The sequence below is a fragment of the Chlorocebus sabaeus genome, chromosome 20, assembly GCF_047675955.1.
Source record: "Chlorocebus sabaeus isolate Y175 chromosome 20, mChlSab1.0.hap1, whole genome shotgun sequence".
Classification (NCBI taxonomy): Eukaryota; Metazoa; Chordata; class Mammalia; order Primates; family Cercopithecidae; genus Chlorocebus; species Chlorocebus sabaeus.
This window is the reverse complement of record NC_132923.1, coordinates 67,132,940-67,159,181: the sequence shown is the minus strand read 5'-3', so window position 1 is coordinate 67,159,181 and position 26,242 is coordinate 67,132,940. Positions and strand designations below refer to the sequence as shown.

The 26,242-nt window shown below is 35.3% G+C and overlaps 1 protein-coding gene across 10 annotated transcripts in view; it reads left to right on the top strand.

The window, feature by feature from the left end:
* Positions 1 to 26,242, top strand: part of LRRC7 (leucine rich repeat containing 7) — a 570,280-nt gene that overhangs the window by 189,867 nt on the left and 354,171 nt on the right. For all 10 annotated transcript variants that reach the window (XM_007978322.3, XM_007978330.3, XM_007978324.3 and 7 more), the window contains one exon: positions 9,442 to 9,644. In XM_007978322.3, coding sequence (XP_007976513.1) covers positions 9,442 to 9,644 — 203 coding nt within the window. The remainder of the gene's footprint in view (positions 1 to 9,441; positions 9,645 to 26,242) is intronic.

Below are 26,242 nucleotides of genomic sequence, written 5' to 3'. Positions count from 1 at the left end.
TGTATTTCTCACAGTTCTGGAGGTTAGGAGTCCAAGATCAAGGTGCCAGCAAGTTCATAGTCTGCTGAGGGCCCAGTCTCCGCTTCCAAGATGAGGTCTTATTGCTGCATCCACTGGATGGAACTGTTGCTGTGTCTTCACATGGCAAAGGAACAGAAGTGCAACAGAGCCTAAAATGATTTCCTTTAGCCCTTTTGTAAGGCATTAATCCATTCACGAGGGCAGGGTCTTCATGACTTAGTCCCTTCTCAGAAGGCCCCACCTCTTGATATCACCACATGGGGATTAAGTTTTAGCATTAATTTTGAAGGAGACACAGTCAAACCATAGCAATTTCCATGAGTCCTTAATATGCTAATGCATATGGGATTATGATCTCCTCTCAGCTTACGTCTAAGAGTAAGGTGTAACCCAGGAGCATGGTCTGGGAAACACTACTGTTGAAAATGTAGACTCAGTGAAGCTTTTAAACTGGGGAATGGATGTGCATTTTAAGAGATTAATTAATTTCTTAAATGTGTCAATACGTAAAAAGGATAAAACTCTAATATTTGCTTTTATAGCAATTATAATGTGCAATTATGGATTTATTTAAATAACTTTTTATTTGATGTTCATCTCTCTTACTATCCAATAAATTAAATAGAGCAGGCACCATAGCTTTTTAACTCACTGGTATTATTCAACATATAAACCAGTACCTAACATATAGTAGACAATTAATAAGTATTTATTAAATGTCTAGAAATAGTGTACTTTTGTACAGTATTTTCATTGGCATTGCTACTAGAAGATGGCAAGGGTCTGAATTAGATTGACAGAATGGTAAAGAAAGGAAAAGAAAGACAAAATATTTAATATAGAAGGAAAAAAGAAAGAAGGAAAAGCAAAAGAGGACTGCAAAGTACAGAATAAGATAATTAAAGTATAACTAATCAAAACAAGAAATTATGAAGGAAAGCACAATGTATAGTAAGGAGGAGTAGGAGCTTAGTAAATATGTCCAAGTTCTGCTTTTGACAAGTGGAGTTTTATTTAAATTTGGCATCTCATTAAGCAGTTAGAGGCAAAATCAGGGATGATGGTCTATAGTAAGAATCATTCATAGAAAGAAGCTCTTTGAAGTCAGGCGATGAAAATTCCTGGGAAGACCATGTAGAGAAAGAACAGAAGCATGGATCTTCTTAAAGGAACTAATTTGCCTTAAGTAGAATGTAGAAATATGTAATAAGCTCCTTCTTGATAACAGGCACTATGCTTTTCTTCTTGATTTCATGTTTTAATTGCTGATATGCTACATCAGCATTAAAGACCATAAAGAGATTTGTCCCAAGAACAGTCCATTGATCTTGGTGAAGAAAAACTGGTTTCCCTGTATTGATAGCAAATCAAACCATGTACAAGGATTATAGACTTTCAGATACTGTGATAAGATGAAAACAAACCCATGAAATCTGAGTAGTTTCCAAATGTGATCATTTCAAGAGTCAAAATATCAAATAAGCCTCAGATGCCCCATTTTGGAGTACCAGAATCACCATGTATATTCTCTCGATAAAGGGGTTTCAGAGATGTACTTGAGGGTAGGTAATGATTTTAAAGATGTTCTTGAAGTAGGACATGGAGCGAGGCTGGCAGATTTCCATATCCCTGTGGCACACTTAATGAGGAAAAAGGTTTCTCGGTGAATAAATCAGATGCATTTGTCATTTGAAAAATGCAAGACTGTGCCAACTAATGAGGACAACCAGGATATTTGTCACAAGAAATCTTGGAAAGATTGAACTTTCCTTTGTCTCTTTCTCTTTCCAGGTACGGAATATTAGGCAAGGATAACATAAATGAGCATTGATCTAAAATTCTAGAGAATGCATAAGTATTGAAAGTTGAATGTTCTTAATACATATATTGTTGTTATTTCTATCTGCTACAGGCATACTTCTCAAGTGGTTGAAATTATCTTTGGTTTAAATTGTCAATAGGGAAGGATTTGAAGAAGGTAGCAAGATGAGTCTCACTGTTATTCACCTAGGTTAGGCCATGCTAGCAAGCACTGCTGTTCAAATGCATTTGAAACTGTGGGAGAGTATTGAAAAGGAAGCTATTGACTGCACACTGCAGTTGTAGAAAAAGAAAAATCCCCATTAGATATTCAATTTAAATTGAAAACAATATCATTCAAGAGAGAAGGGAATCCATGCAGCATTGTGGATAAACCAGAAAAGGATGTCCTTATCTTTGATTTTAAGAAATTTACTAGAAGGGCCTTAACAGAAAGAGATGAATACCTGTTTTCTTCTTGCCTTTTTTAATGCCTCTGAAAAACTGAGAATCTAAGAATTCCTCTTTTGGCTGTGTGCAGACATGTGGTAACAGAGGAAATCGGATTGTTACTGACTCAAGTCCAAATACTGGGTATAAAGCAATGTGTCTCTAATGTATACTGGACAGTGGCCATGTTTCAGGAAAATGCAGATATGTAATTCCACATATTATAGATGTAACATATTTGTGAGTTCTTGTGTATTATGCTCAACTCAGTTTCTGAAACACTTTCTGCATTCTACCATATGGTATGCTCATCCTTTTGACATTAAAAGATCTGGAGAAGCAAATTGTTTCCTTTCCTGCTACTTCCTCATTCTGTTTTGTACCTATAAAGTATTCTTTACATGAATCATTGTCGTATGTGTGTGTGTGTGTGTGTGTTAGCACTACTTCTGGTAAATTTATGTCTGTAAATTCTTATATGCTGATCTATAAATATTACTATCAAGGTAATGCAGAGTCTGCTAACAGGAAAATCAATGGCTTTAGGGCAAAGATAGTGAGATCCAAGCCTAGGTCTGCTAATTATTCTATGTGTGATCCTATGCACATCACAGACTCACTAAACTTAAATTAGTTTATCGTGGAAAATAATATATGATCTATTTCTCATGAAAACAACAAGGTGATAGATTGCAAATTGATTTGAATTTTTGCAAGTATTGCACAAATAAAAGTAATTAGTCATCTTTTACACCCATATTCATTTGCTTATACAGGTAATATTTTAATATATCTACTTTAAATCATAGACTTGGCAAGTTACCAGAAATACATATTTTTGAACAATCTAGGCATGCTCTCTATCCTCATAAAACTTTCAATCTAGTAAAGATTGATATTGAGTGAGTAATTAAAATATGATCAAAGTGAATTACAGCATATGGTAATATAGTCCCAAGAATCATAACCTACCTTGATGAACAGAAAGAAGCCATTCTCCCTTTTTAATTTAAATTTTTTAAAGCAAGGCAAATGTACCTTTGTGCCTTATGCAGAGGCAGCCATAGATCTGAAGGCTCTAGTATAGGACAGGTCATATAGTCTTAAAAATACAAAGGAAGCCATAAGTGTAAAGAGCACAGAAAGCAATGAGAAGAGTGGTACCTGGCCAGGTTGTGCAGCGGGGCTGGGTGTGAATCTGGAAGGCAAGAGTCAGACAATGAGACCATATCGTACTCGGTAGGTCACAGGAAAAATTTTGGACTTTGTCTTGAGGACAGAGAGGAGTCATTGAAGTATTTGCAGCAAAAGAGTGACATACTCATATTTGTGTTTTCAAAAGGTCATCTAGCTACACTGTGGAGTGAGAACAATAGAAAGAGAAACACAGGAATAGATGCAAGAGATGATAATGGTTTCAACTAGGTCAATAGGCAGTTGACATGAAGAAAAACAGGCTGGTTCAGGAAACGTTTAGGGTATTTAATGTTTAGGATATGGTGACTGTTAAATGTGGAAAGTGAGAGAATTGGAGGAATCAAAACTGATGCCAAGGTTTCTGTCTTGAGAAACAAGGTCAGTGGTACTGCTGTTTGCTGAGATTGGTAATACTGGAGGAGGAGGTTTAGGTAGAACAGTAATTGCTAACACTAAGTAAATGCTTACAACTTGAAGATATAGTTTTCAGTGTTTTGTATGTATTCTAGTATTTTACAGATGAGGAAACTGATAGAGGTAAAATAACGTGCCCCGGGTCACAGAGCCAGGCAGTTTGCTCCAGAGTCCAAGCTCCTGACAATGGTAATGTGCTACAGACCTCTCAAGAGCACCATGCCAATTATGTGTGTGTGACATACAACTTCTGAGAAATGTGCATCTTTGTAAATTGTTAGATGCCCATGAAACATAAAGTAGAAATGACGAGGAAAGTAAATCTGTGTTAAACATTTAAAAAAATGTGCAGTCATCCACTTACCATTTAACTTATGATAAATGAAGTGAGAGTTGGGAAAGCTGAATGATATTATAAAGAAAAAGAGGGTACAATTAGAAGGGTAACAGGCTAGAGGACAACTTCTAACATGGTATCTCTCAGTGTCTGGGTAGAGAAAGTGACACCTGGAAAGATTGAAAGGGAAGAACCAAAGTGGAAGGATAAGTGTCAGAAGAGTTGATGTCAGGGGAGCCAAAGGAAGAGGGTTTTTAAAAGGAAGATTTAGTTCTGTGCCCAGAACTACTTGCTAATACGTCAACTAAGGAAGGATTAAAAGGATAAAAGGAACTAAGATCAAAACTTCCTTTAAACATTAAAATTAACCTCTTGCTTTCCTAATATATCTATTCTTATAACAAAGACTCCACTAACTTTGAAATTAATCTCTCACTTTCCTAATGTATCTATTCTTATAATGAAGACTCCACTAAACTAAAAGGAATATGTATATATACACACACACACATATATATTCTCTATCCTTGCAAATATATATATATTATATATATGCGAAAGAGTGTGTGTGTGTGTGTGTGTGTGTATATATATATAGCAAGGATAGAGAAAATATAAAAGGAGACATCAGCAGGTAAGAAACTTCAGAAATTTTTAGAATACAAGAAAGAGGATGTCATATATATTTATATAAATGCAATGTATATCTACATTGCATGTGTGTGTGTGTATGTGTGTGTATATGTGTATATATAGTACAAATTACAAAGCACGTTATTGGCAACATTATAATAAAGTACCCACAAATTGATATAAAAATTGATTATATACCACAGACCTTCTTAGAATCTTGGAAATACTGGGTACCAGGCAAGAAATTGAAGAGACTTAGTATTGAAAATAGGAAAACTGACTGAAAGTCTCTGTATACGTAGTAACATGGCTACACCCCGGGCAGAAGACTAGAATATTCTTCTCCAGAATAGTTTTCTGGAATATCTTTTGGCTTACTGCCAGATTACCCTGCAGTAAAACCTATCAAGCCTGCAAAACTTCCAATTCGTTTTTTAGGGTTTCACGCTTCAGTATAAGAGGACAGTCAGGAATCAACAGATATTTGTGGACAACCTTTACCATGAAAGATGAAGATCAAAAGAAACAAGCAGAAAGTAGAACTCAAATAACACAGGGAGCAAGGGAAAAAAGAAAGTCTGTAGTTAATATCTTCTAGGAAAACAAAAATGATATGGCACCTTGAGGCACAAATAGGATACTATGAAAAAAGATCATTCAGGAAACAACATACAACTCTCGTAAGTAAAAATATGCTGTTAGATAAAGGGTAAGTCAGGACCTGGATTTAGGAGATAAAGTTGTGAAAATCTCACAGAAAATAGATGAAAAAGAAAAAAACATGGAAATTTCAAAAGAAAAAAATACTTGAATTATAGGATAAGTCCAAGAGATAGATCCTCCATCCAGTTAATGGAAATCACAGAAAAATGATTTTTTTTAAAAAAATGAAGAACTTATCAATTAAATAATAACACAAATGTAACAGAATGCAGGATAACTGCTTATAGAGTGAAAGGACTCATCAAGTACCTTGTATGATAGATAGATTTTAAAAACACACAAAGCACTTTGTCATGAATTTTCAAGAGTGAGGGAAAACAGAATTCTAAAATTTTCTGGTGGAGAAGAATGTGGGTGTGAAATAGGATTTTGAATAAGAATGGAAACTAGAAAATATGATAAATAAAAACTTTTTTATTTGTAAAGAAAAGGTACTTCTGATATGCAGGTCCTCAAAAAAATATACCTACCATAAATCCTTTTTCAGCAAGTGAACAGACATTATGTTCCACAAAACCGAAGGAATAAATCAGGAAAGAAAATGACATGGGATCAAGAAAATAGGAAATATAACACAGGAAAGAAATGAAAAATTCACAGGATGATAGTGAAGAGAAATTCTAGGATGACAGCGGGAAAAGCAACCACTCCAGACTATATCAAAAAGATATTTTATTCCTAAAAGGTTACTCCAGAGTGGGGGTTAAGGGGAGTCAAGGAGTAGCACTACAATCAGATTGTTTAGAAATTCAGGGGGAAGAAACCTCTACAAAGTTGAAAGTTATTACGTGTAGGGAGCATAAATCAGGAATAGAAGGAATTGTGATTGAAAGTCAATAAACTAGATACCAGAGTCATCAATGAAAGAATGGGAATGTACAAGAGATTGGTAAATGAAAGATGTGAGGACAAGTAGAAAGATGTTAATACTTTCTACTTATTACTGTCTAATTAGTAGAGCATGAGACCATCAAATGAACAGAGATTTTACAAGATGAGAGAAGAGTCATAGTTTTTAGAGTGCAAGGGGTACAGTAATCCCATCTTCCAACCCAGAAATTGGCTAATCAGCATGTGATGTGAGAAAATCAGCTTGCTCTATTTTTAAAGGCTATAAGGTAATTAATGACCTTAGGGGAGAACCAAGTTTTAGTTGGGCCTATGAGGATGGGAGTGAAGAGCATTCAATGAAGAGAGACTGAGCCTCAGTAAAGATGTTTATCACGGTATAGACACAATTGAAGAATTCACATGGAGCAGAGGGAAGAGGAGAAGCTGGGCCAGGGAAGTAGTTCAGCCTGTAGACAGTGGACATTTGCCAAATGGTTTAGGTTCAGGCTTGGATATTCTGTTTTTCCTCTTGGTTGATAATTTAAGAAGTGCAATGACAGCAACACAAACATCAAGAAATAGCCACGGTAAGTGAGAGATGTTGGGCAACAAGAAGCTTGAACAATGGATTTATTACTCCTCTGTGGATACAGAGCAAATGGGTGTGTGCCTTGGGTCAGCTCTACTGCGTCACTGGGGGTGGGTTAAAGTGACTACTAGTTACCCAGATAAAAATCCTGGAAATCTTTCAAGACCCTCCCCTCTCTCACAGCCTCTCTCCCACCTCTCATTTAATCTATCATCAACTTTTAGATTCAGCTTCTTAAATATCTTCCCAATCCGTCACTTGTCTTTATCCTCACTACCACTACCATAGTCTATGCTATCACCACTTCCCTTTACAACCACAATAATCACAACAAACATTTACTAAGTACCTATTATATATAATATGTTAGATACCTATGAGAGTGCATTTACTGGATGCCTACTATGTGCTAGATGCCAGGTAATGACATGAAAGGCATCAATCCTGCAATCAAGAATTTCAAGTAAGGTTATGCAAAGCAATAGTTACAAAATCTTGCAATTCTGGTTCCCAGAAATGAAAAGAACAGGAATTTGAAAGATAGAAAGTAATGGAGAAGAAAGGTCGTCTTTTTAAATGTTTTTATTCAGCCTTCTACAGATTACCATGTGCAAACAATCACATATAAGTATTTATTCATGAACCTGTCCCTAGAATATCCTCTTATTAATTTCAGAAGTTGAAGAATGAAAAAGGATCATTTTAGGCTGAACATCTAACACCTCTTAAAGCATATTCTACTTGATTGCCTCCAAATATTTTTTTCTTCTACCTTTTGTTTAGGTTCATGGGGCACATGTGCAACTTTGGTTACATGGGTAAATTGTATATTGCAGACTTTTGATATACAGATTATTTCATCACCCAGATAATGAGCATAGTACCCAACAGGTAGTTTTTTGAATCCTCACCCTCCTTCCACCCTCCACCCTCAAGTAGACCCCAGTGTCTATTGTTCCCTTCTTAGTGGCCATGTTTGCAGTGTTTAGCTTCCACTTATAAGTGAGAACATGCAGTATTTGGTTTTCTCTTCCTGCATTAATTTGCTAGATAATGATTGTTTCCAAATTTGACTTAACATGAGCAATTTTAAAAACAAAATGCTACATTGTTTTTATAAATGTTACTAATTTCTGTGTAAGCAATAAATTTGTGTTACTAAGTAAAAATACATTAGCAAGTTAAATGCGAGTTTCAAATTCATGTTTATTAAGTTTTAATTCTGTAGCTGGCAAACTGTACTGTGTACTGTAAATTTAAGGATAAGTGAAACAAGATCTCCTCAGAGAACTTGCCTGATACATGGGGAAACAGCACAAACAATTAGGAAAACATTATGATTAGTGGTCTGGGAAATCAGAGGAAGATACTACTCATATTTCCTGGGAAGACATTCACCGAGATAGTGACCTTTTCGTTAAAATAAGTTTTTCAAGCAATTATCAGTAGCTGATGGTGGTTAGGAGGAGAGTCCCAAATATATTCATTTATTCATTCATGCTTTCATTTGTTTATTCTATAATTATTGTTGAATACATACTATATATCAAGTACCAAGATAAATACAAGAATGAACAAAATAATCACTGCCCTAAAGAGGCCTTACTGTCTAGGAGAAAAATCACATGAAAAACAGTAGATTGAATAAAATGTTGAAGGTGCCATGATACAAGTCTTTGCAAGATTTCATGGCATCTGGTCAGTTTAACCTAGAGGAATAGGAGAAAGATGTGTCATCAGTGTCACAGTAATTTCTACCATAATTACAAGTTGTTTTATTCCATATTACAAGGTTCATAAAAATAGATCCCCATTTGGAAGTGAATAACCAATCCAATTACAATCTGTGGTTTCAACAGAATAAAAACGCCATGAAAACAGGGTCTCTTTTCAATGCATCACTGTTTCCACTAGAGCAGTGCCTAAAACACCTGTTATTCAGTAAATATCCATTCACTGATGACATTTGCAGGCTAAAAAGAGTACCTCAAAAACTTTGGCACTGAAACATGAATATTTTTACAGAAATGGGAGAAATGTTTTTTTCCAACAAATTCTGGAAGTTTCTGTTCTACCCTGTAATTTGTGTAAAAATAGAAAATATATATAGTTCCATGTTTCAAGTGAGGAGGTAAGCATGATAGTAGCATTGAACTGAGACAGGATGGTATTCTAATTAGATTCTGCCTTTCCAAAACTGTGTGATGATGGGAAATCTCTTATACTTTTTGAGCCATTTTCGAATTTGCTAGATGGGAATAAAACCTGTTTCATACCTCGCAGGGTTGTTTAAGGATTTAATGATAAAATGCACATGTGTGTCCTACTTTAAAGTATTCTAGACCATATACCAAAATTAAATTTCTAAGCTTTAAATATTACAAGAATACCTTCCAAGGGCAGTGGATAAGCTGTTTTGTTTTGTTTTGTTTGTGCGTTTCTCTAGTGCAGTGCCTGGAGATGACCACCAAACGGAAAATCATCGGCCGTCTGGTGCCGTGCCGATGTTTCCGAGGTGAAGAAGAAATCATCTCAGTTTTAGATTACTCCCACTGCAGTCTTCAGCAGGTGCCAAAGGAGGTCTTTAACTTCGAACGAACATTAGAGGAGCTTTACCTAGATGCCAATCAAATTGAAGAACTACCCAAGGTAACTTTTGACAACCTAAAATATACAATGTAAATGAGTATTTCATAACTTTCAGAGACTTTATTATGATGATAATGTTAACTATGGGCTCCTATCTAGGTAACTGACAAGCCATTGAAATTGATATAACTTCGCCCAATATTCTCATCACCTTTTAATATTACTCCATTTATGATTTCATAGACCTCTGTTAATAACAAATTGAACTCTATGGAAATCACCATTTGATGGATTATGCCTCGTTATCTTCATTTAAAATGACCTCTATAAAAATATAGAGTAGAGGGTTGAGATCAATAGTTTATGTTTAGAAACAAATGAATAATGTGACACTGCTCCAGAACTGAAAATTTGTATGTTGTATATTAAGGTGACATTATATTACAACCTTGAATTGTATGCTCTAAGTCTAAGAAATGCTTTTACACACATTAATACTATTATGAAAAACATGTTTTTGTACCTGTATCTAAAATATTTTATTATTACAAGTAGCACTGTGGCATACAACTACTAAAAAGTTTACTAGGAATTTGAAACTATCAAACTTTGTGCACATACACACACACACACGTGCACACCTGCACACACACACTGCCATTATGGCATTGTGCCATGCAAAGAAAACCAGGTCTCCTGTGACCTTATTCCTTATCGCAAAAAAGACTGGATGATAAGAGATTAGCTAAATCAGACCAAGGCCACACAGCAGAGAGGTTCAAAATCTAAACCCAGGGTTCCTAACAGTCACCTAAGTAAGTAACCCAGATTAAGTAGTGAGCATGGTATTTGCCTATGGAAGGGTTTATATGGCTGAGAAGGGAAACAAACGTCATGCACTCAATTTCTGTTGCTTATGCTAAAAAGTAAAAATGTATATTAAATATCCAGTAATCAAGAAAAGAACCTTCCACAATAAAAACTTGAAATTAATTATCAGAATCTGATATTTCAATATGCTGATCAAAATAAATTATGAATAATTATTTTTACTTAGAATTATAAATTATCACTTGGCCTTTTGGCTAAGATCAAGTGTAAAATTAAAATTTATGCTGTTTACATAATACTTCAAAGTTAAGAGCTATTTGACATGTACTTCAAAACCAATATACTTCATTTTTGACAACCTATGTACGGTGTCGTCTGTCTGGGATATTTCCTTAGATGACACTATAAACAGGTATAGTGTATTTTTTAGGGGTAGGTCAGGCCTATAAAAATATTACTGACTACATGTATTCACACTAGGATTGCACATGAAGTAAAGCCTGTACTGAAATGGACTGTCTGTTCTACCAGATGAGGAACTACTTGAGGGCAAAGATGGCACCATATTCATCTCTGTTTCCCGGTACATGGGCAGTCATGATGAATTTCACATACTAGATACTGAGTCTATGTTGTCTCTGATTGATAGAACAATGCAGAGAACTTCATATGCCATAGGACTTGATTAGCAAAAGTATATAAGATTGAATAAGTCAGAAATGTGGTAACCCATTCTAATTTAGGAAAATAGGCATGGGGGTGGGGGGTTTCTAGGTCAGGCTAATCTAGGATTGCCAGAAAAAAATAGAGGACACCCAGTTATATTTTACTTTTAAATTCAGAAACAGACAACATTTTTGTATAATTATGTCCCAAATTTTTCATGGGATACATTTACACACACACATACACACATATATATATATACACATGATATTCAAATTTAGCTTGTCATCCTGTACTTTTATTTGCTAAATCTAGCAACTCTAGGCCAATCTGGTCATTTAAATCTTTTTCCATTTCTATGCAACAAATTGTGTAAGATTAATTTATCAAGCAAGTATTTATTTAATATCTGTTCTACTACACAGTACTTGAAGCTTTAGGGGGGTTACAAGAGAAATAAATCTCAATCTTTGCCCTTCCGGATCTGACAACCTAATTACAGAGAAAAACTGAAGCATTAGAGGCAAGTGCTCAGTGATGTACAATCAGAGCCAAAGAGCCAAGTACCATTGTAGAGCTTATGTATAGAGACGAGCCCCATTTTTGGAGAAGTAAGGGAAGAACTTGACCAAAAAGCACATATCTAAAATTTAAGATGCAAGAGTTAAAGGGAGCAGAGTTGTGAAGAGTCTGGAGTTGCAGGTGCATGGATGTGGATGCGGGCAATATGTAGGGAGAGTTGGGGAGGACTCTGGTTATGAAAGTTCTTGAAAGTCACATAGTATTGTTTGAATTAACACATTGATAAGATAATTCCATTGAAAAGTCTTATACATCAAGGAACTCACTAGGATCCTAAGTAGGCTTGGAAGAGAAGTTTTAAGATATTTTGTCTGTTTGGTTAGTTAAAATAATTGACTAACAATAATTAAAAATAAGTACACCAAAGACTTAATATATTTTACCAGTATATTATAGTTAAGGAGAATTTATTATCCTTCTCATTGACCTGCCTTATATATTTCAAAGAAGTTTTACATAATCTTTTAAGGTTTCTGTGAGTGTCAAGGTTGAATTTTTTTTTACTTTCATAAAACAGCCTTGTAAGCTGCTATATTGAAATATGATCTAAATGATCTGATATTGAGGTATGATCCAAACAGCACATAGATGTATTTGTGCATCATTGGAAAAAAATAAGAAATACAAAAATGAAAGGAATAATGTATCAGAGTTCATTATATGTATTTCAAGTAACAGAAAACCCAATGCAAACTGACTTTACAAAGAAATAGGTTTGATTGGCTCTCGTAAGTGGAAGGCCCATCTCAGGACAGTAATCAGAACTGGTGTGTTCCTATTCACCTTGGCAGGAATACATTTATTCTGAGGCTGACTTTTCTCTTGGTAGCAGAATGGCTGCAGGGGTTCTAGAGTTCAACTCCACAGCATCCAAAAATGGAAATATCTGACTCCTTTAAAACTCTTTCTGAGAAGGACAAAAATTGTCTCCCCTAAAATTCTTCAACTAATTTGTCTGCAGATCTCATTGGCATTAATTGTGTCACATGTTTCCTGCTGATGTAATTCCTTTGCTATTTGAGCACAGAATAAGCTACTGTAAGAAAACTGGGATTACTGTGATTGGGCTAAATAATAATGGGTCACCTCTGTAGAGCTGTGGCTTCTGGTAGCAGTACAAGGGGAAGGGGTGGAAAGGGTAAAACAGCTGTTACAGAGATAACCTTAATGTGCACTATAAAGAAACTGCTATAAAATAATTATTTCAGGAGGAGAAATGGCTCAAAATAAAAAAATAAATAAATAAAGTTCTTAATGACCTATAGGCAGAGCATTGAGCTCTTTAAGGATTTAAATCTTTAAAGTTAGATTAAATAAATTATTTTTGTCTGCCATTTTATTTTATGGCTTTCTTTGAGTTGTTATTCAGATTTGTTGGGTAACAAGATAGCCATTTTTATTCTTGATATTACATCATAGTAAGAATTGTCTTTTATATATGTATTTATTCTTTGCTTTCTGATATTGTACACAGACAATATTATAATTCGTCATGAATCTCTACTATAAGATGTTATATAACACAATTGATAGAGAACAAAAAGTCAAGGTAAAGGGCATTAGGGAAGATATATCAAGAATGTGTCAGAAAAGACCCAAGAATAGACATGAAAGAACAGGAAGTATTTTGATTAGGAATAGTTCAATCTGTGTGTCTTAATTTTCTGTAGTGAAAGGTAAAAATACAAAATGACATGCCTTTCACACAGTGATAGAAACCCACGCAGCTTATAATTTAGTACTGTTTTGCTTGTTATTTTGAATTAGGAACTTAAAATTATAGACAGAATAATAGACCATAACAGGTGCATATTATATATGAAGTAGAGTGGGATGGCAAATTTGAAAAAAGCAATAAAGAGAAAAACTGCCAAAAAAACTTCTTGAAACTGAAGAACTTTTAAAAAGAGATTATAATTAATTTTGGAAAAGCCAATATATGACTAAACTGAAAGACCTGGAGGGTGAATTTGGTAGACAAAATTAATTTAACCACATGTAAAAGAAATGGGATGACATTTTAAGCACCATACTTTCAACATTTTCTTGGCTTAAAAGTTTACAACCCACTCCAAAAATATTTTAGAGATCAAGAACCAGAGCTCTTGACCCAGACAAATCTGGAATTATATCCTAGCATTGGTATTTGGTTAGAAAAGTATTTTTCCTGGAAACCTGTTTCTTCATTAGTAAAACTAGGGATGTAACAACACTGTCTCCTGTGGGTGGGTAGGTGGATAGATAGGTAGGTAGGTAGGTAGGTACGTAGGTAGGTAGGTAGGTAGATAGATAGATAGATAGATAGATAGATAGATAGATAGATAGGCAAGATGATGTCATTGGCATACCTGGAATAGAAAAATATTCAATAATTGATATTTATTATTCTATCACAGCTGAAATAAGATTTCTATGTTAAGTTACCCTGAATCAAACAAAAGTAAGATTATGTAACATCTCAGGATAGTTCTAGGTGTTGACTAGTCGACAAAAAATATTCTGGCATGACTTTCTCTTTATCTGAAATCTTCAAAGACATCTTCTGGGAAAACATTCCCTCGTCCGTAAAACGTGATAGGGTTCTGACCGTACACAATTACATCAACACATTTGTGATAATACCACTACTTCCCGAGATAATTTTCTTAACTCACACAATAACAATATTACATTATTTTTATTAGAAGCAACCCTGGAGATTATTTAATTTAGTTCTCAATTTTTACTAATAAGTAAATCCAAAGGGAAAAGTTAATTGACTTTCCTTAGGCCACATGGCATGTTTGAGTCCTATCCAAAATTATTACCAAAGACTATGTATTAGGAAAGGAGAGGTTATGCTGCAGTAAAAACAGATCAGAATCTCAGTGGATAACTGAACAGAAATTTTGCTTTCTGTCCATTAGTGCCGGCAGGGACCACTGCTCTTCACGAGCCCATCCTAACAAGTAGTTCAACTTTCCACCCAATGCAGAATCATATGCTTATTATTTCTCTTGCAATGGCCACCCAAGCTCTTCATGAACATTTTTAGTAATGGAAAAAAATCAATAATTTAAAGGATAGACCATTATATTACTGGAAAGTTCTAATTTTTAGAAAACTCTGTAATATGCTAATGATGTTTCCCTATTTCCATCCATCTATCTATTCAACACTTGGCTAGGAGCTCAGGGTGATACAAAGATTGTTAAGGTATGCCTTCACTCAACAAGAAACTATGCATCCATCATCACTGCCTTGATCCTTCAAATATTTTTAAAAATTCATGTACTTTGCTTAATGGTTCTCTTTTCTAAGACAAGTTTCCAACTTCTCTTGACTATTTTTCAAAGACATGCTATCTAGACTCCTAACCATCATAGTTACTTTCTTCTGCACAGATTGCAGTTGTTAGCTTGGTTTTACATATTGTTTTATCGAATAAAAATATTTATCCAAGTGAAAGAACCCCAAAAAGCAATATACAAAATGCAATCAAACTCAGGAGTGGAGTCATAGTGGGAGAAAGATATTTAAGAGTCATCCTTCCAAGAAATGAGTTAAAATCAACAGACAAAAAAAAAAAAAAAAAAAAAAAATCCTTAGAAAGGAAAAAGACAATTGCAGAGAAAAAAATATTAAACCTTAAAAAGTGAAACGATAGTATAAACTCGCTGCTGGAACTTGCCTAGAAGTTATTTGTGTTTCCCCCAGCAGTCATGACAACTTTGCATACAGAGGCAAAATTGGGAAATTTTATTATGCTTATGAAGCCAAAATATCTCTCCATGGGTGAGAGGAATGTTAACATCGCAACTGATTTTGATCTAGGTTTCTATAACTTATAAAACCTATTTGCTCTAATGCACAGGAGACAAAGAGAGCAATTTACTGTGTAGCACTTTCAAAGCTAATTCTAGATATTTTCAATCCTCTAAGACATGTGAGATTTGAGGTCTTGCTCATTTCACTTATAGAGATCACACATTAACTGTTTTGTGTCTGAAGGGTGAAGTTCTTGCTTCCTATCAGAGTGCCATAAAACACTCAGAGTGGATAAAACATTAGTGAGATATAGAAAAGTTATACAGATATTTTAAATGAATTAGCAGGAAAACCAAGCTATGTATTCTTAAAACTTATTCATTTCCTGGAGGCACATTGATGGTGTCTTCATTTGATGCTGCTTTTACCTCAGCATGACGCAGATCAGTTGATCCCAGGCTTCTGGACTGAAAATCCAGCAAACTGTGGGAACTGACATTCTCTTTCTTTTGCTAAGTAAACATTTTTAAAACACTCATATGTGACTTTTATTATTTAATTGTAAATGCTTTCACACCCAAATGTATATAATAATCATAAGCACAAAACAAATGGCATCCTTCTACAAGAAAAAATAGGCAGTAAACTTACACTGTCTTTTTTTCTTAAAAGTTTTGTCGAGATGTAATTTACATTCCATCAAATTCATTTTTACAAATTCAGTTGTTATTTTCACAGAATTGCACAGCCGTCATCACTGTCTAATTCTAGAACATTTTCATCACCCTTTGAGAAACCACCCATATCTATTAGCAGTCACTCCATGTCCCCTGCTTCTCCTCACCCCTGGCAACTTATTTCTCCATCAATTTGCCTATTTCAGAAATTTCATATAAATGGAATTACATAGCAGGGTCCTTTTGTGACTGTCTTTTCACTGAGGATAATGTTTTCAGGGTTCATCCATGCCGTAGCCTACGTCAGTACTTCATTCCTTTTTATTGACAAATAATGTTCCTTTGTATGAATATACCGTATGTCATTTAAAAAAATAGAATATAACACTTTTATAAATGCAGAAAATTTGTTATGTTATTTTTCTATAACACATATGTGTAACTATTTTCTTAATACAAATCCATCAGTTTGGAGCTTTATAGTCTTTAGTATACACAAAGTTGAACTCCAATATCCAACTTCCTCCAGTATTTAGGGTTTTGTTTTTTATTTTTATTTGTTTATTTTTTAAGAGACAAGAGTGTCACTCTGTCACACAGTCTGGCATGCAGTGACACAGTCATAGCTTACTGCACCCTTGAACTCCTGGGCTCAAGTGATCCTACCTCCTCAGCCTCCTGAGTATCTGGGACTACAGGTGTGTGCCACCATGCCCAGATAATTTTTTATAGAGAAGTGGTATTATGTTCTTTGTTACGTATATTGCCCAAGCTGGTCTCAAACTCCTAGCCTCAAGTGATCCTTCTGCGTCAGCCTCACAAAGTGCTGGATTTATAGACATCAGCCACTGCTCCTGGCCAATCCAGTATTTTGTTTTAATTAGGCGCTGGTTGAAATTCAATTTCATAAAAGTATGTAGTGAAAATGAAGGCAAATTTTTTGTTTTTGTTTTTTTTTTTTAATTTATTTATTATTATTATACTTTAAGTTGTAGGGTACATGTGCACAACGTGCAGGTTTGTTACATATGTATACTTGTGCCATGTTGGTGTGCTGCACCCATCAACTCGTCATTTACATCAGGTATAACTCCCAATGCAATCCCTCCCCCCTCCCCCTCCCCATGATAGGCCCCAGTGTGTGATGTTCCCCTTCCCGAGTCCAAGTGATCTCATTGTTCAGTTCCCACCTATGAGTGAGAACATGCGGTGTTTGGTTTTCTGTTCTTGTGATAGTTTGCTAAGAATGATGGTTTCCAGCTGCATCCGTGTCCCTACAAAGGACACAAACTCATCCTTTTTTATGGCTGCATAGTATTCCATGGTGTATATGTGCCACATTTTCTTAATCCAATCTGTCACTGATGGACATTTGGGTTGATTCCAAGTCTTTGCTGTTGTGAATAGTGCTACAATAAACATACGTGTGCATGTGTCTTTATAGCTGCATAATTTATAATCCTTTGGGTATATACCCAGACATTCATACAGCCAACAGACACATGAAAAAATGCTCATCATCACTGGCCATCAGAGAAATGCAAATCAAAACCACAATGAGATACCATCTCACACCAGTTAGAATGGCGATCATTCAAAAGTCAGGAAACAACAGGTGCTGGAGAGGATGTGGAGAAATAGGAACACTTTTACACTGTTGGTGGGATTGTAAACTAGTTCAACCATTATGGAAAACAGTATGGCGATTCCTCAAGGATCTAGAACTAGATGTACCATATGACCCAGGCAAATTTTTTAACAATATTACACTCAATATAGAATATCAGTAAGCTGAGAGATGCCAGAAAAAAGGAGCCTCCATATACATACAGTTGCTTGCCCTAGGTGAGGGGAAAAAAAAAACCGACATTAAGAAGCCAGATCCAGGTGAGGGAAGACAGCTGCATGGTGCTCACTACTCCATGCCGGCCACTCATGCTGGGCTGTGTAGCTGAAACACCGATCATTCAAAATAATGAAGTCAGGGATTTATCACAAAGGTATGTTTTAGGCTGGTGAAAATTTTGTCATGGGCTGGCTTCAGTCACTGGCCCGTGAAATAGCAGAAATCCTCCCCAACTCTTTAGAAAATAAATGAACAGCAAAAATGCATCTGAGACACACCAAGCTAGAGCTCCATGTTCAAGAATAGCAAATGGGCTCTGACAATTACGCTCAAGCAGTTTGGGCACATAAATGCCAAGCAAGCTTTCTCCTGGGAGACTTTACCCCTGGTCTTTCCACTGCCAGGCTTGCTCTGAACCATGGCTCGCTCCTTTGTTTCCTTCAGATATCTGCTCAAACATCACTGGAGAAGCGTATCCCCATTATCTTATACAAAATAACAACACCCACTATCACCACCACTTATTTAGCCTGGACAAAATTTTAAGCCTCATTGTGTCTCTAAGAGATGTCTCATACAACTTGATTGTGTTAACCAGTATTAAGACACTGCCTAACTACTTTATCATTGCTGTAAAACATCTCTGTAAATATCTCCCTCTGATATGCTGTCTATTATTTTACAAGGAATAAGAGCTTTGACAGTGGCCATAGGTGAGGAAGGAAGGGGAAAGTTGGAGTATATCTGCATATGTGTAAAACACAGAAAATAAAACTCTCATGTAGCAGTTTTTACATTTTTGATGCTGATCCTAGGAGTTGGGGTGACATGGGATAGTTTATGTGATTCCTCCATAAGGCAGGACCTAATACAACACACTCTTTGCATTTTTCCTTCCTCTCAAACTCTGAGTACTTGTATCCATATAAATTAGAGCTGTCACATAATCTTTGCTCAAATAAAGGAATGTGCTGTTTGAGTCTAAGAGCTGTCAAAGGTCGGATGTCATGGAACATACTTTTATGTTTGGGGATGTGGGGTGGAATAGGTTTTGTAAAATTCTTTCCAAACAATATTTTGTGATTCACTAGTATAAGCTTCTTTTTAAATAGAAAAAAATAACCAACAATAGAAGGAAGCATTCTGACAAACAACATAGTAACTATAGTTACCAGTTATTATCACAGATGTACTATAGTACAATGTAAACAATTCTGGTAAGAGAGGACCTCAGTTTAACACAAGTTCTGCCACTAGATAGTCATGTGACTTCAGACATTGTTTAACTCCTTTGAGCCTTAGCATCTTCATTTGCAGTAGTTGCTCATCTAGGTTTGTTCTTCCTCATCTCCTACAATTGTGGTGATGATCAAATAATATAAAGTATGTGAAAGTAATTTAAAAACAGCAAAGTAATCTACAGATTGAGCATCCCTAATCTGAAAATCCGAAATCTGAAATGCTCCAAAATCTGAAACTTTTTGAGCACATACATAATATTACAGTTAGAACATTTCACACCTGATCTCATATGACAGGTCACCATCAAAACATAGTCAAAACTTAGTTTCATGCACAAAAGTTATTTTAAAATATTGTATAAAATTACATTCAGGTTATGTGTATAAAGTGTATATGAAACATAAATTAATTTTGTGTTTAGACTCTGGTCCCATCCCCAAGATATCTCATTATGTACACGCAAGTAATCCAAAATCTGAAAAAAAAAAATTGAAATCCAAAACACTCTGGTTCCAAGTATAAGGGATGTTTAACATGTATAACTGTTGAGTTAAGAGAAATGGCTTATTTTAATAAGAAATAAGAGTCGTTTAATGAAGTTGCTTTGCATATTTAAAATAAAGATGAATCTAACACTAAAATAACAGAAAGCTCTTTTAGTTGCTTAACCAGTGGCTATAGATTACTATTTAACATGGATTTACAGCTGCATCAGTTACTTTTTTATTGTAGGCCAGAAAAACCAACTGGCCATTTTAGGTAAAGATGAACATTTACTGGAAATATATCCAGGCTCTTAGAATTAATAGGAGCCTAAAGAACTTTACATAGAAAAGGGACAGGAACCAAGAGAGTTCTAGACTGCTGCTCAGAATTTACACAGCAGTGATGGTCTGGGCCACACAATGCTGATCTTCTGAGGATGGCAATTTACAAAGACCCCCATGTAACCATGACAGTTGCTCAAGATTCAAATTCCTGCTGCCTCCACAATGTACAATGAGGGATGTCATTAAAAGGAAGATGAAGGTTCTAATGGAATAAGGGGAATGGATGTCTGATAAGCAAAATAAGCAAAAATAAAGCATTCTCTAATATTCTGCATATCATATGCCTTCAATTTTATTGATGCTTCTTTTCATTCACTGATATTTGCAACCTAAGATGTATTCGTTCAAGGCCATGTTTTTCTTAAAACTTTAAGTAAAATTATTTGAAAATAACGACACTTATTTATTTTGTGAGAGGTCTAATGAGATCAAAGGAGCCATGGAAGAAAGATCTTAGTGTGACAAATTTTGAAATGCTATTTCATAGTTGTAATTGTAGTTTATCAAAACTTGCATGATCATTGATTATGTTATTTTTTCCTCCTACTAAAAAGGAATCTTTTGAAATGAAAAAAATACTTGTATCACTATAACTGCTGCTTAAACAATGGTCATGATTGAGAATATGAAATGCATTGCTCAAGATTTAACACAGCCTAAGCTTGCAAATGTAGAACAAAAAATTGCCACTTGTTTAATAAAGTTGCCCCATTTTAAAATTTCATGTTAACACTAATTCCCTGAAGGGTTTGTCTTTCATAAACAAGGAGTTTTCTGTACCCTTGGCATATGTAGCCTCACATATATCTATGGAGGGCTCTCCTTAGATCCTGGATTTGAAAAAAAGTTTTAAAAAACGACCTTTTAAAATGCCTCACTTTCTCACTAATGATTTTGTGCATGATTCTATCCTCCAGTAGAAAACTTAGATTCACCTGACCTAAGTCTTGTATCCACTCTTTGATTAATGTTTCCAGAAATATGAGAACCTATAACTAACAAGGTTGCATGATTTTGTCCCCCAACACCAAATGTATACAATTTTTCTGAATATATAAAACTACATTTAGGACAAAACTATCTCATATATATGCATATGTGATACATAAATGATCAAAATTTGACTCCATTTAATCTCTTTCCTAAAGCATCTTTTTTCATGTGTGTCCTTTAATTGCAATTATTTTTCAATTTGAATAAATAAATAATGTAGGTTAACTCTCTAAAGCCCTAAGGAAGAGTGAGATGAAGGACAGATTAGCAAAAATGTAGTTTGAATGTGGAAAATAGTAAATAATTTTTGCTTACTGAGATTTTTGTTTTTGCTTAAAATGTTTTATTATTTTAAAATGTGTAGTATCAGCAACCCTTAATTATGTGAGTCAATGAGAAACTGACAATCTTCTACAAGTTTACAATGAGTAAGATGGCTTACACATGCCATCATTTATTTCTAACCTTTACCCAAATATCAAATCTCATTAAAATCTGATTCGACAACAAATTTGCTGATTTTTCCTGCCAACTTTTGAGAAATTATATAAAAAACCCTCAAGATTTTAGGTAAAATTTATCAATTGATTTGTTCATTCACTCAGCAAATATTTCTTGGTTACCAATTATGTGCAAGCATTGTTCTAGGTGCCAGAGATATATTATTGAGGAGGATCAACAAGTTTCTATTCTCACAAAATCTACCTTGCTGCAAAAGAAGCATATAAATCAACAAACAATTTAAAATGAAAATGTTAGGTGATGGCAAACGCCATTATGAAAATAAAGCAGGGGGCTGGGCGCGGTGGCTCACGCCTGCAATCCCGGCACTTTGGGAGGCCAAGGATGGCAGATCACCTAAGGTCAGGAGTTCAAGACCAGCCTGGCCAAACATGATGAAACCCCATCTCTACTAAAAATAAAAAAAAATTAGCCAGGCTTGATGGCGATGCCTGTAATGCCAGCTACGCTACTCAGGAGGCTGAGGCAGGAGAATCACTTGAACCCAGGAGGTGGAGGTTGCAGTGAGCTGAAATCGCGCCACTGCATTCCAGCCTGGGCAACAAGAGAGAAACTCCATCTCTAAATAAATAAATAAATAAATAAATAAATAAATAAATAAATAAGGAAAAAAGAAGGAAAACTAAAATAAAATAAAGGAGGGGAATTGTTGAGAGGGCATTTGAGGTGGAAAGTGCAGTAAATGCCTAAAAAATGATCTTTTGTGTTGAGTTCTGAATAACAGGGAGGGGTCAACCAGGCAAGGTCATGCAAGATCAGAGAAAGAATATTCTAGGCAAAAGGGACACTCTAAAGTAAGGAGTATGGCATACTTACAGGACAGGAAAAAGTAGGATGTGTAAAGAATGAGGGGAAGAGTGCTACAAGGCACCACAGGAGAGTAGGTGGGAGAGGTTACAGGAGAAAGAGTGGGGCTAAATCATACAAGTTCAGATAAGCTAGGAATGGTCTTAAGATTTTATTCTAAGTGACGTGAAGGGACACTGAAGAATTCTAAGAGAAACAGTGACATGAATTTACTTATATTTTAAAAATACCACTCTGGTTGCAGTGAAAATACATTGTAGCAAGTCAAGAGCAGAGAAAAAGAGATTAGAGGCTACAGCAGTTGTACAGGTGAGAGGTTGGTGGCTTCAACTAGACTGATGATAGTGAAGAGAAGGAGAAGAATTTCAGACTATGTTTTGTAGGCAAAGTTAACAAAATTTGATAATGAAATGGATTTGAGAGATAGATTAGGACCAGAAAGGAAATTTAGAAAGAGTTGCTATTGATAGAGGAGGAAAACAAGGAAAGAAGGGTTTTTGAGGATATAGGAAGAAAACTTATGTTGTCATGAAAGCCAGGAAAAGAACAGAAAGTGTTTTAAAAAGAGGGAGTATAAACTGAGAGATTAGCTAAGAGGATAGAGGAGAGACCATTGTATTTGCTAGTATGGAAGTCGTTGGTGACCTTAATAAGAGTAGTACAGTGAAAACCTGATTGAAGTAGATTAAAAAGACAATAGTGAATATAAACATTTCTATTTAAAATGTTTTGTTGTTAGGGAAAGCAGAACAATGGGACCAGCTAGAGAAGTGTATGAGGTCAAAATACATTTTGTTTTGTTTTAAGATCAGTGACATGAAGGCACATTTGTTCATGACTAGAATTAAATAAGAAGAAAGGGGGAGAAACTAGCTGCAGAAAATTGATGGAATAATTATAGGAGCAAAGTCCTGAAGGCAAAAGTATAGGAGATCCTCAGAATGTGTGAAGGGGAGGAATAGACATACTTCATTCATTGTAATGAAAGAGAAAGAAGAAAATATGAGGGCAGATGATGATGGTTGGCAGGACTTGAGGGACATAATGACACTGAAGTTTGGTTCAAACCATAGGTTCCAATGTGTGAAAGAAATGCTGTGAGCTGAAAGGATGGGAAGTGGCAATCTTACAATGTGCCAAGAAGCTGAGAGAGTGGGGTACATGAAAGTTGGGATTAAAGAGGAATATTACTTATAAAATGAATTGAGGGCCTTAAATGTATAAATTAACTGTATTTTGTAAAGTTTCCTCTTAAAGTGGTGGTTAGTTGAGAAACAGATATCAAAGGCAAGTTCTCCTAAAGTCTTATATATTGTCTTATATGCCTGGACCAGAAAAAACTGAGAAGACAGATGAACAGCTAAGAAGGCAGGAAATGCAACAAAAGTTTATTGATCATCTGCTCTGTGCTAAGCACTTCATATGCAATAGCTTTTCTGTCCTCAGAACAACCCTGCCCAATAGATTTTGTTATCTTCACTAAATTTAAGGATCTTAAAGCACAGTGAGGTTAAAGAATGTACTAAAGGTTATACAGCTAGAAAATAGAGCTGGGCATGGTAGCTTACACTTGTTATCCCTGCTGCTGGGGAGGCTGAGGTAGGAGGATTGCTTAAGCCCAAGAGTTCAAGACTGCAGTAAGCTATGTCCACACCTCTACAGCCTGAGAGACAGAGTGACACCTGATCCCTTAAAAAAATGGCCTGGCCCAGGATGGTGATCCTGAGGATGGATTTGAAGGACAGATTTTGGAGAGGTTTTTAGAAGGCAAACTTTACTGGATTGGCCATCTTGATATTGGAGGAAGGAGTCACAGGTGACTCCTAGGTTTCTGCTACAGGATATCTGGGTAAGCAAAAAGATGGAAGGCATAGAATCCAGGGACCAGAGCCCAGTTCAGAAGAGCAGTAAAGGAATATCTTACAAAACCAGCTGTACATTACCTTGAGAGAACAATCTTCCCATGCTGCAGCCAGCTATTCAGGGCACAGGAGTTAACTGCTCTAGAATAAAATGTAGACCTAGCAATTTATCTGATGTGCTTTACGTTTAGAAATATAATTGCTTGGCATTTGACAGAGCTTTTTGAGCATTTGGAGAAAATTAAGGATAAATGTATGGAAAAAAACAAGCTAAAAAATGAAGCAACTTCTGGAACAAAAAAAAATTTTATGAGTAGCATATACATAGGATGAACAAATCTATAAATCTAATGTACAGCATGAAGACTATAGGTAGTAAAATTGTACTGTATGTGAAATTCATGCTTAATGAGTAGATTTTAGCTACTGTTGCCACAGAAACAAGGAAAAGTGAGGTGATTTATATGTTAATTTGCTTCACCACAGTAGCCTTTTTGCTATCTATGTGTATTCTGTAACATCATGTTACATACTTTAAGTATACATATTACATTTATGGTTTTAAAAACTTTTATGAGTAAAGTAAACACAGGGTACAAATCCACTTATTAATGTCAGTATTTACCGCTGATTTAACCAAAGATTCGGATGTAAGTATGCTGGGAAGATTGGCAAAAAGACTGGTGGTGGCTTTGGTGGTGAGAGATGATATGATTTTTCAAATGCCATAATATGAAATAAATACACAATCTCTACAATTGATCGAAAAAGACAAAGAAATACATGCACATCTTTAGAAATGTAGAAGAAAATACAAGAAGTAATAGCTAAAAGAGTTGAAAGCAACTAACTCTACAAGAGAGACTGTGGGATGTGAAGAAGGGGAAAAAGAACTGGGATATTTTTATTTTAAAAAATTTTAAGAGGTAAAGAGAATTGAGCTAGAAGAGAAAAACACAGGGATTAGTCGTTCGGTAGAGCTGACCAAATCTGACAATATGATAGCACTTCCTTCTGAAAATGATTTATCAATGTGTCTTATAAAAGCCACACTAATAAAAATGTATGTCCAGAACTCCAGTGTATTATAAAACATGATTTGTGCAAATTAAATGAGGTAAAAAGTAAAAATGTAATTTCAGGTGTGTCAATTTCTGCTATCTATTGTTTTCACTACTTCTTTTCATAGTTGTTACTTGGTTATTGCATGTTTTAATATTATTCATTTCCAGCTTAATTCTTAGTATGTGACTTAACGGTTTGTTATACTCTAGAGAATTAATCCCCTATCAACTCCAAAAGGCAGATTTCATTCTAGAAGTGAGTCCAAACTGCCACATTAATAGAATGCCCTCTCTGATTTAGAACCACTTTGAGATCCAGTTCTTGACCAGGCACTCTTAGAAAGCCAGGTCACTCTTAACTTGTTACAGAAATGTAGGATTACTTCACAGAGATTATGAAGCTGAGTTTGCATAGAACTGACTTCTAGTCAAATGTAAAATTCATATATGGACATTTGCTTTCAAAAATTAGGAGAGCTATATAAGGCCAGGAATCAGGATCTACTATAGCAAATATATACTGCATCTTTCTATAATGACAATTAATTAAATGATTTCTAAGAGAAAACCATAAATATGTTACAGAATCAAATGCAAAATTCATCTGAATTGTGAAGAGAAATCATATTTACTGTACTCTGTTATTAGAGATACTGTGGCAGAAAAGTTTAAGAGACCTTGGACTAGACTTCAGAGATAATGAGCAGTTCCCCAGATTGTGAGAAATGATGGGAAAGAAAAGAAGCAAAGGATATGAATAATGTAAGCTCACCCTTATTGCCTCCTAGCTAGTATTATTTAATTTGAAAGGTCAGCTCCAAAATCCCAATAGAGCCTCTCATTACAGAGACAAAGAGCAGCCCAAAGTGAAATGTCTGGGATAGGGAAAAACCACTAAAGTCTTAGAGTTGGGCAGACTTAAGTCTGAATCCCAGCTTGGGGAAGGTTCTTAGCCTCAGTTTCTCTCCTATGTAAACTGAAGAAAATAG